The sequence below is a fragment of the Alternaria atra genome (assembly GCF_907166805.1).
Source record: "Alternaria atra isolate CS162 genome assembly, contig: 25, whole genome shotgun sequence".
NCBI lineage: Eukaryota > Fungi > Ascomycota > Dothideomycetes > Pleosporales > Pleosporaceae > Alternaria > Alternaria atra.
The window spans coordinates 3,463,582-3,479,501 of NW_025091323.1; the positions used below are offsets into that span (position 1 = coordinate 3,463,582).

A 15,920-nucleotide genomic window follows, 5' to 3' on the forward strand; every position below is an offset into this window, starting at 1 on the left:
GATAGTACATTGTTGATCATGTACTCTATATTTTCTAATGGATACATGTGTGCCTAGGCGACAGCAAACACTTGGCTGCAGGGGTGCAAGCTTCGAGTGAGCGAAAAAGGAAGATGTCAAGTTGTGGTATGCAAGATGACGTTACGCTGGATAAACGATGAATGTGTAAAGAATCCAACCTCAACGGAGCCTTCAAAATGTATGGACGTAGATCTGCAAAGGTACTAGCGAACGAAGTTTCGCGTTCTGATGTCGCGTTTAGTAGGTGATCAGGATGACGTAACTTGAGCCTATCCTGACGCGATAGCGTCGCGCGGCAAATCGATTCAGCCTTCCTGTCATCTCCTACCACCACCACATTCGACATTGGTTCGTTTGGCTTAGCAATATCAAAAAACGTATGCTTGCGACATTTGAAAAGCTCAGAGAGGACGCGTAGCTCCAAGTCACACCACGTGGACACGTGTGACGCTCCATCACCTCGGCAAGAACGACAATTAGCTTATCAAGCCTCACACCTCAAGAACACGACAATGGCACCCTCAGAGACAGCGCCTCTGCTCCGCCAAGAATCGACGACATCATACGCTCCGGACGAGGAACACGATGACACTACAGCCGCGAGAAGCACATTTGCCCGCAATCTGGGTGCGCTCGATGGATTTGCGCTCCTGATAAGCATCGTCATCGGCTCAGGAGTATTTTCATCGCCTGGACCTATCGATGCGAACGTTCCATCACCTGGCGCTGGGCTACTTGTATGGCTAGTTGGTGGTATTCTAGCATGGACTGGTGCTCTGACCATGGCGGAACTAGGTACCGCGTTCCCTGGCGAGGGCGGCATCCAACCGTATCTCACTTACATCTACGGAGATGTCTTTGGATACATGGCCGCTTGGTCTTGGGTCGTAGCAACCATGCCAGCTACACTTGCGATTCTCAGCATCGTATTTGTGGAGTCCATCTACTCCAGCTTGGGTGTGAACGAACCAGATCCGCCCATCACGCATAAATTGCTGTCTCTGCTTGTCCTAGTGTGTGTAACGACTCTAAACTCCATCAGCACCAAAACGAGCACCCGGTTGTCTAGCTTCTTCGTTGCCATAAAATTGCTTACCATCTTTCTCCTCATCGTAGCTGGTTTAGTCGTGGTCTTCGTTTTTGTGGGAAAGAGCAAGGACCTCGGAGGTCATGATTGGCATCGAAACAATTGGTTTTCTCCAAGAGACACGGTACTACCCGATGGATCGAGGTTCGACTGGACAAAAGTGACTACGTGGCAGTCACTTGGCTTCTACAGTACAGCTCTTTATGGAGCCTTATGGGCGTACTCTGGCTGGGACAAGGCAAACTATGTTGCAGCTGAGTTGCGAAATCCCAGCCGCCAACTGCCACTCTCCATCAACACCGCTATACCTACCATCATACTTTGTTATATCGCGGCCAACGCCGTCTACTATATTCTACTCCCTTGGGAGGTTGTATCAACAACAGATGCTGCTGCTGTAGTAAGTTTTCCAGACTTGCGTGCCACAACTTCACATACTGACACGCATCAGACGGCTGTTACCCAATTCCTTGGCAAGAGTGTAGCTTACTTTGCTACAGCGCTCATCTGCCTTGTAATTGCGGGCTCCGCTCTTGGTAACTCTTTCGTGGCTGGAAGGATGACTGTCGCAGCAGCGAACAACAACTGGTTTCCGCGAGTTCTTGGCACTGTCGGTTGTGTCGGTACACTGAAAGTGAGCAAGATTGCCGATTCGGGCGAACCAGCGGACATGACCATGGATAATGGAGAGTCTCCAATGTATGTACATCCGAGTTTACTTGATAACCACTCCCTAACAAACGCTAGTAATGCTTTGATTCTCAACACCATACTCTCCGGCATCTACATTCTGCTCGGAAACATGCGCATTCTGTTGACTTTGAATGGCCTGGCTGAATATGCTTTCTTCTTCCTCACCGTGCTCGGCGCCATCATTTTGCGTTTCCGAGAGCCCGATCTACCCCGACCAGTGAAACCGCTCATCGTTATCCCCATACTGTTCGCCCTAATCAGTGGCTTCGTCGTTATCAGAGGTGCTGTTTTTGCACCCATACAAGCAGCGGTCCTCGTAGGAATATGGCTTTGTGGTCTTGTGTTTTACTTTGTCAGGGTATGGTTTCTGGAGACGAGGTCCGGGAGATCAGACTAAAGCAGACAACCAGGCATGTGGATAGTCGTAGCTTCTTTACTGATAATAGCAGCACATAGCGTCGCATAGTCATTCTATCGCGTCAAAAGTATCTACACGGCTTGAGTGACACTAGTAGAGGTTGTTGGCTTATCCCGTCATCCAACCGAACCCCGCGCGTTCCGAGGTAACTTTTTAGCGTCGCGTTGAACACCAGTTGTAAACACCAACACCGACTCGGCAAAGCAAGAAAACTAACCATTCAAACCTCTACATCATTTCAGAATATCTCATCGCTATCATGGTTGTACGTTCTTATTTCACCGACGATAGACGCGTACTTCCTTTCGACAAAGTCATCGAACTTGAACGTATCGATGATTGGACGTTTCGCTCGATCGTCAAAGCTTACTCACCAACTGGCGGCGAGAACGGAACGTATGGAGGGCACGTGTTTGCTCAAGCTGCATGGGCTGCGGCGCAAACCGTTAAGGAAGGGTTCCTTATCCACGTAAGCTGTTAGCAATATACTCTCATGGCAGCTAACCAATATGATAGAACATCACCGGATGGTTCATCCTAGGTGGTAAGCCTAATGAACACTACACATACCGTGTTAGAAAGATCCGAGACGGCTACAACTATTGCACCCGAAATGTTACCGTGAGCCAAGTCGCGGCTCATGGAGATATGTTTACATGTACCTGCTCGTTCAAGCGAGAAGAGAGCTCACTTCTCGACATGCAGGAGCATGTTGATCTGAAAGAGATGTACAGGGACGCACTAGAAGTCAGAGACGATGAGCCAATGGAACATGCTGCGGCTCCGAGTAACGACTCCGAGTATTTCCGCGAAACGTACCTCCCAGCTCACCCAAATCACTTCAATCCTATTGCTGGCTTACACATCCGCAAGGTTGACATGGCCAACTACAATCGCAGCCGGCACCCGCTCGATCGAAAACAATTAACCTTCTACACACTCCGCGGCTCACTACCGTTGCCTACCGCGCCATATCCGCCCCCGTCAGATTCCATCAAGAAACCGACTTTGACGCGTGAGGCTAACATGCACGCTTGTGCACACTTGTACGCATCGGACCGTAACTCGCTCTTCATCGTCCCAAACCATCTCGATCGGCCTCGAGATTACACTCGCATGGCATCCCTATCTCACAGCGTCATCTTCCACGTTGGCATCAAAGATCTTATAATGCCATCTGAGCCGCGGATCGACCACCCAAACGCCGATCCGACATTATGGGAGGATGGCGCGCTACCACTTTGCAACCTAGAGAGCCATAAGGGTGGCGATAAAGACGGACGGAAGTGGTTTGTGCAGGAGGCTTGGCTTACTCGAGCTACAGGCGGGAGGGCGCTGCATACTAGTCGTATGTGGGACTACGAACGTGGCGTACACATTGCAACGACCTTTCAAGATGGATTAATCAGATTCAAGGATGATGCGAAGCTCTGAATGATCAGTCCTCCATGCGTACCTCCGAGTCCCCACCGACTACTTAGGATCTGTGTAGGCGAACGATATCTTTCCAGAGCCCGCGCAGATTAGCACCAAACAGGCGTTCATTTCTATCAAAGGGCAAGATAATGAAGTAGATGTTGGGTGCTTCCGCTATGAGATATGTGAAACATTCCTTCGGCGACACGGAATTCGAGTGGTGAAGGATTTACTAGCTCACACTATATTGAATCAACGACGGGGCGTATTACGCCCGGCTCTCGATTGCCATGAAAGAGATGTACTCGATTTCTAAACTCGGGTACTTTAGATGGGTGAAAGTATCCGAGCTCTTGGCTGGAAGAAACCCGGAGACTTAGCAATCGATTCTGAAGATGTAATCAAAGATAGATTCCTTCCGATGGAATACGAGATCTGATTGATGTCTTTCGCGTATCTCACATGTTGACTTGCCCCACTTCAGCCATCACGCGTGTCAGCTGTTGATCTCTCGTAAGCCTTGAGCCGCCTATAAGTACCTTGCTAGTTTCGGCTTGTTTTCTTTCAGCATATACATTGCACCACTCGAGACACAACAACGATCATTTGATCATCATGAGTGAACCCAGTGTAACCGCTAGCGCAATGTTCGACACGCTCGCGTCAACCTATGAGGCCTCTACCGGTGGTTGCACCCGTGAGGTTGCCATATATCTCGTCGACATACTACCTCCGATTGACTCCGACTCCGTTGTTCTAGACAATGCATGCGGAACTGGTATTGTCGCGCAAGAAATTCTGTTCAAGCACCCCGACACTCCGCTGAAGATTACCTGTGTCGACAACGCAAAATCAATGGTCGATCTAGCACACCACACCGTTTCTGCTACGAAATCCTCGGCAACTCTATCCTTCGACGTGATCGACGGCATCGACCTGACATACCCCGATGAGATGTTTACACACTCCATCACCAATATGGGCATCTTCTTCTTCCCCGACGCAGCAAAGGGCGCAGCTCAGATCTATCGCACGCTCAAACCAGGCGGCACTGCTATTGTTACTAGCTGGAAGTCCGTGGGTCACATGTCTGTTGTACACGAAGCGCAAAAAGCCGTCAAGCCAGATGCGCCCTTGTTCCGCTGGCCTGTCTCGGACGATTGGTACGAAGGTCCGCACTTGAAGAAGACGCTGGAAGGTGCAGGATTCAAGGATGTTGAGTTGCAAGAAAAGACAGTGTACTATGCGTCAAAGAGTGTGGAAGAGACTTGCGGTTATTTGTTTGGCATGTGGAAGCATATGGGACCAAAGTGGACGGACGAGGAGAACGAAGAGTTTAGGAAGCAATTGAACATTGCTGGGAAGAAGGCGGCAGTTAAGGTTCAGAGGCCGTTAAACGGGAAAAAAGACGCGGATGTGGTTGAAGTAGAGGGGTTTCCATGCGTAGCGCATGTCGCTATCGCTAAAAAGTGAGAGAAAACGGTGTGTGAGCAACAATAAGGTAGTGCGCTCTGAGTCCTCAAACAAATGTTACATAGTTGGAAGCATTGTCGTTAAGCATGTGCTTATTGCCCAAATTGCTCTCTGGTTTACGAAGACGTGTAAAAACATCACGATACGCAATTTTACTAGAGTTTGTCGTAAGCAGATGACATGTGGCACGCTGCGTACTAGCCCGACAAAAAAAGGTTATAGGTGTCAAGGCAGCGATGGTGCTAACGTGGTTAGCTTACCATTGCTCTGAAACTCCCGACACCGCAAAAAAAGTATCCTGGGATATCTGCTGAAGCAGACGAATGCTGATGAGAGTGGGACTCGAACCCACGCCACTTTCGTGACCAGGAATATGTGTTAAGATAACCTTAACCTGGCGCCATAACCAACTGAATGATGTTAGAAGGAGATCTGATGAGAAGATTGATGGGAGTTACTAACCTCGGCCATCTCACCTGAGGATGTTTTGATGAAAGAATGAACAATAAATGCAAATATATTGTTAAAGGTTTATAGCCGGAGGCATGGTGGGGTGTGGGGTGAGGGGCAGAGGGGTAAAGAAATTTTCACCAATGTGGCCTTTGGCGGCATCGGCGACAGGAGCAGCATCACTCTAGTGCGGGCTGAGCTTGTTACCCATTAGTTCTGCAAGTACGAATCTCCTGCGTTGAGCGAAGGAGTATTGCGATGTGCGCCTGAAGTAGACTTCCATAACATTCACACGCAAAACTCAAAGTTTTCCAAGCATACATCCGGAAATAACTGGTAATATTATTGGCCTTACAGCTTACTCTTCAAGCTCAATTGCTCCGGTCGCCACATCTCGTTCAGCAGTCGTGTTGCATTGACCATTTCAGGTCTGCACTGGTCCAGCGATGTGATGCCTAACAAGCGCATGCCCGTCTGCAGCTCATCCGCAAGAACTATTGCATGTTAGTATGTCTTCTTGACTCCAAAGCCGCGGTTAGACTTTACCATCAACACATCTCTCGACACCCTTCGACCCATAAGCTCCAAGCGCATATAGAAACGGTCTTCCCACGCCCACCGCTGTCGCGCCCAGACATAACGCCTTTAGCACATCGTTTCCATCTCTCAAACCGCCATCAAGGAAGACTTCCAACTTTTTCAACACTTCTGGGCAGTACGTTCGAATCTCCAACAACGTCATGAGCGCACTCGGTGCAGTGTGCATTTGCCTGCCACCGTGATTACTGAGCAAGACTCCGTCACAACCATACTCCATCGCAAGCTTCGCGTCATCCGCACATTGCACCCCTTTCAACACGATCGGTCCATCCCATTCCTTGCGGATCCACTCTAAATCCTCCCATGTGGTGTGCGGACTCAACTGGCCTTGTACTGGCCGTCCACCCATGGCAGGCGCGAAAGCGTTATCGCCGCCTGTCTCCCATTCAGCAGTACTCTCCTCTGCAAGGCCGACAGCTAGCGCCTCTTCGGCCTGGAGATAGCGATCCGCCGTTCGCTTGCCAAGAACAGGCGTGTCGACTGTGATCCACAGGCCCCTGTATCCGCAGCGTTTGACGATTCGCATGAGCTCGATAGCTTTGTTGCGGTCGACAGGCATGTAGTATTGGTAGAATAGTTGCGTCGGGCTGCCATCTCCAAGTCGCTTTTGCTCATCGTGATAGCTCTGCATAATCTGCTCGCTGCTCTTCGAGCTCGCAGTACTGACGACTTTGTGAATTCCCTTCCGTACTGCTCCTCGAATCATCTCTGGCTCGGCAGCTTCATGAATGGCACCCATGGTTCCCATGGGAGAGATGTAGAATGGGTACGGTGAGCTATGCCCAAAGATCTTGCGACGCGTATCCACATCGCCTACGTTGCGCATTACACGCGGTCGGAAATTGATACGACTCCAGTCATCGAGGTTGCCTTTGAGCGATACACCAGTGTTGGCGGACCCGGCAGCGTAAACATACGACTTGTGAGGTAGGACTGCTTTGGCCGCTGCTTCAAAGTCGGTTGTGGAGACGCACAAGCTCACATGTGGGATCTCGTTGGAATTGGGGTCGGTTCTAGATGGCTTTGTCGATTCTTCGCTCTTGATCTGGCGTAGCTGGCCGAATGTGTTGGGGTCGACAGGTCCGAGGAACGCATCTTTGGACAAGTAATCTTCCAGATAGCTCAACGGGTGGTATTTCTTGAACTCTTCTGTCGCATCCTATTCGATATCAGTTATGGAACCTTATTAACCTTAAGACTGCACTCACCGACCCGGCGTTTTTCAGGATAATCGGTGCGCCACCCGGGTGATCTGACAGGAAATTTGTCACATCATATGCCTTGGAATCTAGCACTATCCAGCAATCGTTTTTGCTATTGTGCTTTGCTACTTCAGCTCCGTCAATTCGCGACATCGTTCAAGCTCTCTGCGAAGCCCAGGATCAGTGGAGATCTCGTCTTATGGTTCGGCCAACCGCCGGTAAGGTATTTGAGGGGAAGTCGCCGAGTCGGGTATACTGTGCCCCATCTTTCGGAAATAAAGCCGTCACTGTGACCGGGACAGTTGCGACCGAATGTCACCAACAGCGAGTGCCCTGCTGATTGCCTCTTCGACTCTTACTCTCGTTAGAAGTCGGAGAAATGGAAGCTTCGCAGCTGAGTTCTGATTCTCTCCCCCAGTCGTCCAAAGGGAGGCCTTTACTATTCTCATCAGGTCGCTTGGGCGCACCCAATCCTTGGCTGGTCAACAATTCCCGCTTTCTCGCTTGCTAGCCCCTGGAAAGCTTCCGTTATTTGCCATCGTATTCATCCTCCTGCAGCCCCATCGCAAGCACATAGGCGGCTGCGTGATTCCACTGCAAAGTCGCTGTACCTCGATCCTACTGTCGTATTGTAGTGGATGCGATACTAGGCGAGATTACCAGTACGACTGCTGAAGAGTGGACTCGCGCAATATTTATTTACATATCCAATGGAACTGCGTGAGGAATAACGTCGAAGATTTCGCTATTACATGGCATGCGAGGGTGCCAACGAACAAATGGTCTACTTCCAATCGAGTACGGAAGCTCAAAAGGACCCACATCCTGTCTGGGCGCGGAACCATGCATCCTTAGGGGGGAAGATGGAAATTCGAAGATAAGATGAACGAACTGCATGGTGGGAAATAGCACCAAAGACATCGAGGGGAATCTGGAGTTGGCCAAAAGGGAATGGCTGACGTCTTGGAGCGAGTCCGTAGTGTGAATTTGGCGTCAACCCTCACAATCTTTCGAAAACGTGTCATACAGTCTATTCTTTGAATGTATCAGGGTTTTGTGAGGCGCGGCCCCACTACGTATGCAGCACAGCACAGCTGCCTACGAGCGTCTTTGTATCCCAGTTGGACTCATCTCGATGATCGTAGCGTCCTCAACGTCCCACTCATAACACCAAGCTTAGATGATCTGCGTGGGACTCGCAGCAGGCTTTCCGTTCGTGGTATTTGGATCAACTGACACCGCTTTGCCTATTCGTACTTCTTCTCTCGAGTGTATTGTCCATTCCACAGTCTTGTTGATGCCGTCCCCTGTGATGTGCTGCTCATCACTTCTTGCATCGTCATCCCATCCCTTCTTCTTTTGCCAGCCACTCTTCATCTCGAATTCCTGATGATGAACACTCATCCTGTCCAAGTCATCATATCCACTTTGTGCGCCGTACTGCGACCTGCTTCGTTGGGCAACAACATCAGTATGGTTGCCATATTTGTTATATGAATTCTTGTTCCCGGAAGAGCGTTCGAACGAAGGACGGAGCCAGGGTATGAAGCGCGACAATATGTATTTAATAGTCGGCCCTGAGGTTCCGATGATGGCGACACTAGACTCTATCGCGGAGTAAGATGCTTCGACGCTGTAGCTTTTGGTTCTGCCTTGGAACGAATTGATGAGCCAGATGAAACGCACGACGCCGATTGCGATTACGATGAAACCGAGAGAGAGGAACGATACTGTGACAATTTTTCGCTTGAGTGGCATTTGCAAGTCCCAGATGATCCATGTAGGAATGCTGATTCGTTATCAGTAGGTATCATCATATTAGCAAAAGGGGTTCTTACAGGAGAACCAACACGTCGGTGATGAGTACAATAGAGATGTTGGCCAAAATATAATCTAGCGGATCGTAGCAACGTCCAGGAAGATCTGGTTGCCAGTTCTTTGCGATTGGTAGGCAGGGTATCGCCGCGAGTATGGTGAATGCAACGATGAATGCAGTGTTGATCGCCTGGAGGCTAATGATAGATCGCTTGATCCAAGGGTTGTTTGAACGAAGCTTGTAGAGCGTCCATAGGAAGGAGGCTTTGACGAAACCGATGCATGGTGAATATATAACGCTGAGACCATATTTGAGCTGTACAGAGGGGGGCTTTTCAGTAATATGTCGAGACATGTAGCTTACTCTGATTTACCTTGAATGCATGAACGAAGTCAATAGTTGGATACGGGACATCCTTATCGTGATAACCAGTATATAGCGCCACACAAACTTTGTACTCGTCAGACTCTTCGATGTTAAAATACTACCAACGGCCTTACACTGATGCGTAATGACGCTGTTGCCTAAGGCGAGAGCCCAGGCGATGGCGATCAGTGCATCGTCTATGAGGAAATTAGCGTAGCTCAGCAACCACAATTGTGTGTTCATACCTCCGCCAAGAATGTTATCTACCCATTTCCTCCAGAACCGAACCAGTAGCACCACGAGTGCAAGTCCAGGAAAAAGATACAGCATTGCTATGAGCGTGGGTTGAAGTCCAGAATCAACACCAGACATATCTGGCGCCGGGATACCGGGTGCAGGCATGACGAATAGTCAGACCTGTGTACGGATCGAAAACCAATTCAGTGAAAGTCACACGGGAAGTGGCACTCATGAAGTACTTGCACAACTCACAGTCTGACGGCAGGGAAATTCAAAACGATACCCGGACAGGGTCCATCACACCTCGCAGCATGCCGAGAGCGCCAATTCCGCCCCCGTGATGTTGGTAACGCCACGAACCCGAGAGGTGTTTGGAGGAATGTAACTTTCAAGTCGAAGCGGAGATGCGATCTCATCCGTCAAACACCCGTGTTGCCGGATCCGCCGAGCCGCCATTGAGATTAATCAAATGCACATAGCTGAAGCGGCATAGTCGTAACTTCATCTTGTATTAAAGTTCGAGGCCACGATGCCGACATGAAAGCATGTGCAAGAGAGCAAGCCCTGATGGATTATGCTTCATGCACCAAAGCGTTTTCGAACTAGGATAGTCTGTGTCGCCGTTATTCCTTCGCCATCCCTTAATTCATGGTGGCAGGCTCGGGTTCGCAAACCATAGTGGAGCGTGGATTTGAACGATCCTTCTCTAGGAAGAGCTTATCTTAGCAAAGGATTCAAAGGCCTGGCTTGGAATGTTCTTATTGCCACCGCCTCCAATATCATCATTTGGCTATGTGTTCCTGAGGATACCTATAGGTAAGCGTGGTTCATTTTAAAAAGATATGTCAACATCGTAGAGCAATGTAACACCTACTTGAAGTTACAAAAACTTCTCAGAGTGCTATTTTGGGTGTTGTGTGGCACGGTTATAGGATTCGCTCTATGAGCAGGGTCTTCTCTAGTGCCCCACCAGCTGTCGAATCCGGTATCTTCTCCAGGAATCTGCGCACCGTGCATCCGCGGTGGGACTAAAACTCCACAGGGGCTGATGTGCGGAACGCCTTGCCCGCGGTCCGTACCTATATGTAAGCTAGTATACTCAGTCAAACCCGTCGGCTCGATGGCGGTAAGATGGCTCACTGTGATATTGTTAAACCCGAGTGGCACCATCTTCATTTAGGGAGTCTGAGTTCTCTCCACTGCTATGTTCAGAGCGAATAGAATCCCACAGTCGTGCATGCATGCGGCGTGAATGCCGAGTTTTATGGTATCATCCTTCGCGCCTTCGCGTCCTTTGGACGGGACCACAGAGGAATACCCCTGCAGTCTTTAGACTCTAGACAAGGTGGCCACGCCTGGTGCTCATCCCACTTCCGTTTGCCGATGCCGGGATGAGCAGATGGCATCCGAAGGATTGGTAGATGGCTCGACCGAGATAGGGTTAATCGCCGCCACCTGCACGTTACAAGCAAACTCGTATAAAACCCTGCGTACAACGCAAGAACGTGGCAGCCAGGGACTCATCAACCAGCCGTCCTTGATTTCCCTCTCAACTGCAGGAGTGCATCGTCCGACATGTTGGCGAAGTCGTTCACTCTTTCCTTGGCCTGTGCCGGTTTCACCGCGGCACAGAGCGCTACGCTCACTTTCTCCGTCCCACCTGCTGCTGAGACACTTGCTATCGATGCCACACCTGCCAACCTCCCTCTTTTCGGTGTCGAGGCTGTACAGCTGACTGACGATGTTGTCTCATCGATGCAAGAGAACCCTGATCTCGCTGAGTATGCTTCACTCTTCGAGTTTGAAGACAGCTCAAACTCCACACTATCAGCGCGAACCCGCCGTGTGCGACGATCACTCCGATGCAAGACCATGCCTGGCGATCTTCTCTACCCAGGCAAGCTCACGTGGAGTGTTTTCGATCTCTTGCTAGGCGGTGCGCTGGAGAAAATCGTTCCTATAGGCTCGTCCTGTTACAAGAAGTCTGAGTACAACAACTACGACGCCGCAAAGTGCGCGAACCTGGTCGAGAACTGGGATCAGGAAGAGATTTAGTAGGTGAACGATGACCGACAGCATACAGGCACAGACACTGACAGGAGTAGCTATGTCGACAACGGTGCGCTGATGAACCCTCTGTGGTATGGAATGACTTGCCCTATTCCCACTTCAGGCGACTTCGCCAATGGCACTTGTACCCAAGGAGGCTACTCAGAATACGCTGTGAAAGTCAGCAACGTTGCACAGATCCAATTGGCTGTCAACTTTGCCCGTACCCTGAACCTCCGCTTGGTTGTTCGTAACACCGGGCACGACTACAATGGTCGTTCAGTTGGAAAGGGTGCGCTTAGCATCTGGACTCATGGTCTCAAGGAGATCAAGTACGTCAAAGACTACAAGAGTTCGACGTACAATGGGCCAGTCTTCAAAGTCGGTGCGGGTGTTCAAGGTTTCGAGCTCTACCAGGCCGCCGACAAATATGGCGTTTCCGCTATCGCCGGTATCTGCCCGACCGTTGGTGTGTTCGGTGGTTACTCCACAGGCGGTGGTCATAGTCCCCTGATGCAGTTGTTCGGTGTCGGCTCCGATCAGATCGTCGCTCTCGAAGTTGTCCTTGCCAGTGGCCGCTTCGTCACTGTTACCCCAGAGGTCAACAGTGACCTGTACTGGGCTATGCTGGGCGGTGGAGGAGGTACCTTTGGCGTGATTACCTCTGCTGTAGTCAAGGTCCACCGCAAGGTTCCCGTAACTCAGTCTTCCTGGACCATCATGACTTCCGAGACCGTTACTGTTGAAAAGTTCTGGGAGGCTTTTACATTCTTCTTCGAGAACATGCCCTTATACAACCGAGCGAAGACTTACTCATACTTCTCCCTCATGAAGCTCGCACCAGGCACTTACATGTGGTCTATGGGTCCTTTCTTTGCCACGGACAAGACCGTCGAGGAGTACGAGGCTCTCATCAAGCCCTTCTACGAAAAGTGCGCCTCGCTTGGTATTGAGCTCAATCCCAAGACAACCCACCACGACAGCTTCTACCCAGCCTACCAAGCAACATTTGGTACCTTCAACTATTATATTGGTGCCGCCACCGGTATTGCGTCGAATCGTTTGTTGACATCCGACAACTGGGTGAACTCCGAGATACGTAACCAAACAGTCGCCGCTATTCAGCACGTTGTCGAGAACGCCGTCATGATTAACATGTACCACCAGCGCCCTGTTGACCCGGTGCGGAAGGATATCAACTCCGTTAATCCTGCTTTCCGTAACGAAGAGAGCCAGATGGTCATCATCAACAGTGTCCTCGAAGAATCCGCTGCGGGGTGGCAAGCTGCGGTCGAAAAGATTACCACTCAGGTCATGGCTCCTCTTCGTGAGGTATCACCAGCTGGCGGCGCGTACGGTAATGAGGCCGACATCGCCGAGCCTGACTGGCAGCAGTCTTTCTGGGGTTCCAACTACCCCAGGCTCCAGCAGATCAAGAAGAAATATGATCCTGGCATGCTCTTCTATGTGCACCACGGTGTTGGCACTGAGGGCTGGGCTATTGACGATAAAGGCATCATCGGCGCCGGTGTTCAGTCGACGGACGGTCCATTGTGTCGCGTGTAGTCGTACCAAAGCGATGCGCGCTCGTTCCTGTAAATAATTCAATGCAAACGCGATATTCTCAATGGCATTTTTCTCGATGGACTCCCAGACAATGACACGCGTCACCCAGGCCGCACGGCGCCTACGGTGCTCATGGACGCGTATGATAGTGAACGTCCCGTCTGCCAAGGAATTGATGCGACGATATAGAAACGTTGTTTTGACATATCGGCAGTTGTAATCTGCATGGGCAGGCTTCGAAGCGATTAATGGGCGGAGTCCACGAGGTCATGTTGGCCCACAATTATCTCTCTGTCACAGACTCAGAAGCGATACATGCTCTTCTATAATTTTCCGGTGCTTCATAATGCGGTTTGACTGGAGAGCGGAAAAATTGCCGTAGATTCCGCTCTTTAACGCATCGAAGGATTTACCGGTGGGAACTTTTTGGGGGGCAGTGCGACACTTATGCTGCAGATGCGGAGTGCGGCCGCCTCCCCGTCCTCTAGCCCTGTCATCTGGCAGACGCTGTTCTAGAAGATCTGAAAGCGGAGGGAAAGTCGATGCGACATGCATGACCATGTCTCGTCGCACGTCCGCGCCTATGAGGAGTCGAGACGTGCAAGGAACGGGGCAATTGTGTCGCAAGTCATGGTGAGGGCCAGATTGTCAGGGAAGTGTATCGAGCGCGGAACACCAGGGCAGGTACACCCGATTAGTCAACCTTCAGCAGTCTGTCACCACGACAGGCAACGGGACGTAAAACAAACTGAGATCTCGTCCTCCGCCATGGCTTCCTTTCTCACGCCTCCGTCTTGCGATCGTCACCTGCTTATTCTATACATCTGCACTCAAATCATCGGAAGGCTCAGTATCCGACGCGGAATCTTCAACATCGGTCTCCAGCATGTGCCCCTTCAGTAAGCTTGGCAACTATATCGCTCTGTGATATCGCTAATTAAAAAAGCTTCATTGCCTTCTGGTGAAAGTCCAGCTCGCTTCTCTCCCAGCGCCGTCAAGGACTGGCAGCCCAGGCGAAAGTCCGTCTCGAACGCTTGCGAGCGATGTCGACGAAGGAAGATCCGATGCGACGGCGAGACGCCCTGCTCGACGTGTAAACGTTTTGCAATACAATGCGTGAGAACACAGAAACCAAAAGAAGTTGTTGCATCGTGAGTGCTAGCACCGAGACGCGTCAACGCGTAGTCACATGACGTCGTGTCCTAATGAAGCTCAAGTGAACATCGTGAAGCACTAGAAGGACGAATACACCAGCTCGAAGCACAGCTAGCCAGACATGTCAATGCGCCCATGCATGGTATGGAATCCATCGACCAAAACCTTATGGCCAACACACCAACATCATTCGACTGGCAAGGGCCGCCTCCCCACCTCAACCTCGATACTACGATACCCGCAACATTTACTGCCGATGATTTGGACCTTGGTGCTTTCTCTGCTAGAAGTGGGAGCATGCCTTCCATCGCTATAGATGAATGTGAGCCTTTCCCCAACTTCTCCTCGCCGTCTTCACCAGTACCTTCATTATGGTTAGGTACCACACGTGCCTCGTCACCCGATTCGATGCCACCTGGATCCGCGCTACCGCAATTCGGAACGGCATACCCAGCTATGAGTAAACCCATACCATCGTCGATCGAACCGCACACGGCGCCATCATGGGAGTTCATGGCTCAAGCAAGCTCTAGTCAGTTACAACCGGGTACCAGCAGTCGAGGCCATTCTCGAAAGACTTCAACCTCTTCTTTATCTCAGGCTAGTAACGAGCAGGCCATGTCGCCAATCCCAGAAGTCGAAGATGACATACTTCCTCTGGCTCCGGCCCCGCGATTACCTCGCCAAGGCATATTCGCCGCTCGCCATACGGAGAGTCCTGGCCCGGCTTCTTCCCGATCAAGTTTTACCGATCGCAGTCGTGCTCTGGCAACCACTCCACTTCCTAGTCGCTTCGAAGCGGAGACTCTAACAACGGAGTTTGTCCAGCATCTCGAATCTCTGGACTATAGAGCTTACTCCATTACCCCTTCACTTTTCTCTCGGTTCTGCGAGTCTGTATACCCCAATTCGCAGCGACCTGCAGTCGAAATCTCCGCATCTATGTCTATGGCACGCTTCCACGTCTTCCTTGCAATGGCCATTGCGATGAAAGTGAGAATCAAGGATGCGCCAGAAAACACAAACGCGCTCCTTGATACCTGCTATGAGCTTGCCATGCAGCAAGCTTCTTCTTCGACATTTTGGCAAGAGACGGGTGGGATGGAAGCGGCGCAACTCCTGGCTCTCTTTGCTTCGCTCCGTAAGCCAGCAAGCGAGGAGCCGCGCGGTCTCCAGCATTCCTTCTCCTGGTAACAATGATTTCCTTTTTTATTGGTCTTCTCTTCTGTTTTATGACTGTATGTCTTTTCCTTCCTTCTGCGTTCTTCCTTGATCTTGACGAAAAGTCCCAATTACCCCCAAGTTCTTGTGTACATAGCAAACGTTCACGAATAGCAATTTCCTCGCGAGCACAATAGATACCATGCC

At 50.6% G+C, this 15,920-nt stretch overlaps 6 protein-coding genes across 6 annotated transcripts; 4 read left to right on the forward strand and 2 right to left on the reverse strand.

Annotated features, from left to right (window-relative positions):
* Positions 1 to 533: 533 nt before the first annotated feature.
* On the forward strand, positions 534 to 2,198 carry ALTATR162_LOCUS6220 (uncharacterized protein; the record flags this gene model as incomplete). Its single annotated transcript, XM_043313841.1, has 3 exons — positions 534 to 1,508; positions 1,560 to 1,807; positions 1,856 to 2,198. The coding sequence occupies 3 exons, from the start codon at positions 534 to 536 to the stop codon at positions 2,196 to 2,198; spliced, it is 1,566 nt and encodes a 521-aa protein (XP_043169776.1).
* A 280-nt stretch (positions 2,199 to 2,478) lies between these two features.
* ALTATR162_LOCUS6221 (uncharacterized protein) lies at positions 2,479 to 3,653 on the forward strand (the record flags this gene model as incomplete). The annotated part of the gene is made up of 2 exons (XM_043313842.1): positions 2,479 to 2,688; positions 2,736 to 3,653. The coding sequence occupies 2 exons, from the start codon at positions 2,479 to 2,481 to the stop codon at positions 3,651 to 3,653; spliced, it is 1,128 nt and encodes a 375-aa protein (XP_043169777.1).
* A 627-nt stretch (positions 3,654 to 4,280) lies between these two features.
* Positions 4,281 to 5,108, forward strand: ALTATR162_LOCUS6222 (uncharacterized protein; the record flags this gene model as incomplete). Its single annotated transcript, XM_043313843.1, has 1 exon — positions 4,281 to 5,108. The coding sequence occupies one exon, from the start codon at positions 4,281 to 4,283 to the stop codon at positions 5,106 to 5,108; it is 828 nt and encodes a 275-aa protein (XP_043169778.1).
* An 801-nt stretch (positions 5,109 to 5,909) lies between these two features.
* ALTATR162_LOCUS6223 (uncharacterized protein) lies at positions 5,910 to 7,513 on the reverse strand (the record flags this gene model as incomplete). The annotated part of the gene is made up of 3 exons (XM_043313844.1): positions 5,910 to 6,052; positions 6,105 to 7,317; positions 7,367 to 7,513. The coding sequence occupies 3 exons, from the start codon at positions 7,511 to 7,513 to the stop codon at positions 5,910 to 5,912; spliced, it is 1,503 nt and encodes a 500-aa protein (XP_043169779.1).
* Positions 7,514 to 8,536: 1,023 nt separating this feature from the next.
* Positions 8,537 to 9,944, reverse strand: ALTATR162_LOCUS6224 (uncharacterized protein; the record flags this gene model as incomplete). The annotated part of the gene is made up of 5 exons (XM_043313845.1): positions 8,537 to 9,149; positions 9,199 to 9,491; positions 9,550 to 9,626; positions 9,677 to 9,739; positions 9,788 to 9,944. The coding sequence occupies 5 exons, from the start codon at positions 9,942 to 9,944 to the stop codon at positions 8,537 to 8,539; spliced, it is 1,203 nt and encodes a 400-aa protein (XP_043169780.1).
* Positions 9,945 to 11,357: 1,413 nt separating this feature from the next.
* On the forward strand, positions 11,358 to 15,746 carry ALTATR162_LOCUS6225 (uncharacterized protein; the record flags this gene model as incomplete). The annotated part of the gene is made up of 4 exons (XM_043313846.1): positions 11,358 to 11,836; positions 11,888 to 12,054; positions 12,505 to 13,108; positions 14,615 to 15,746. The coding sequence occupies 4 exons, from the start codon at positions 11,358 to 11,360 to the stop codon at positions 15,744 to 15,746; spliced, it is 2,382 nt and encodes a 793-aa protein (XP_043169781.1).
* Positions 15,747 to 15,920: the final 174 nt, after the last annotated feature.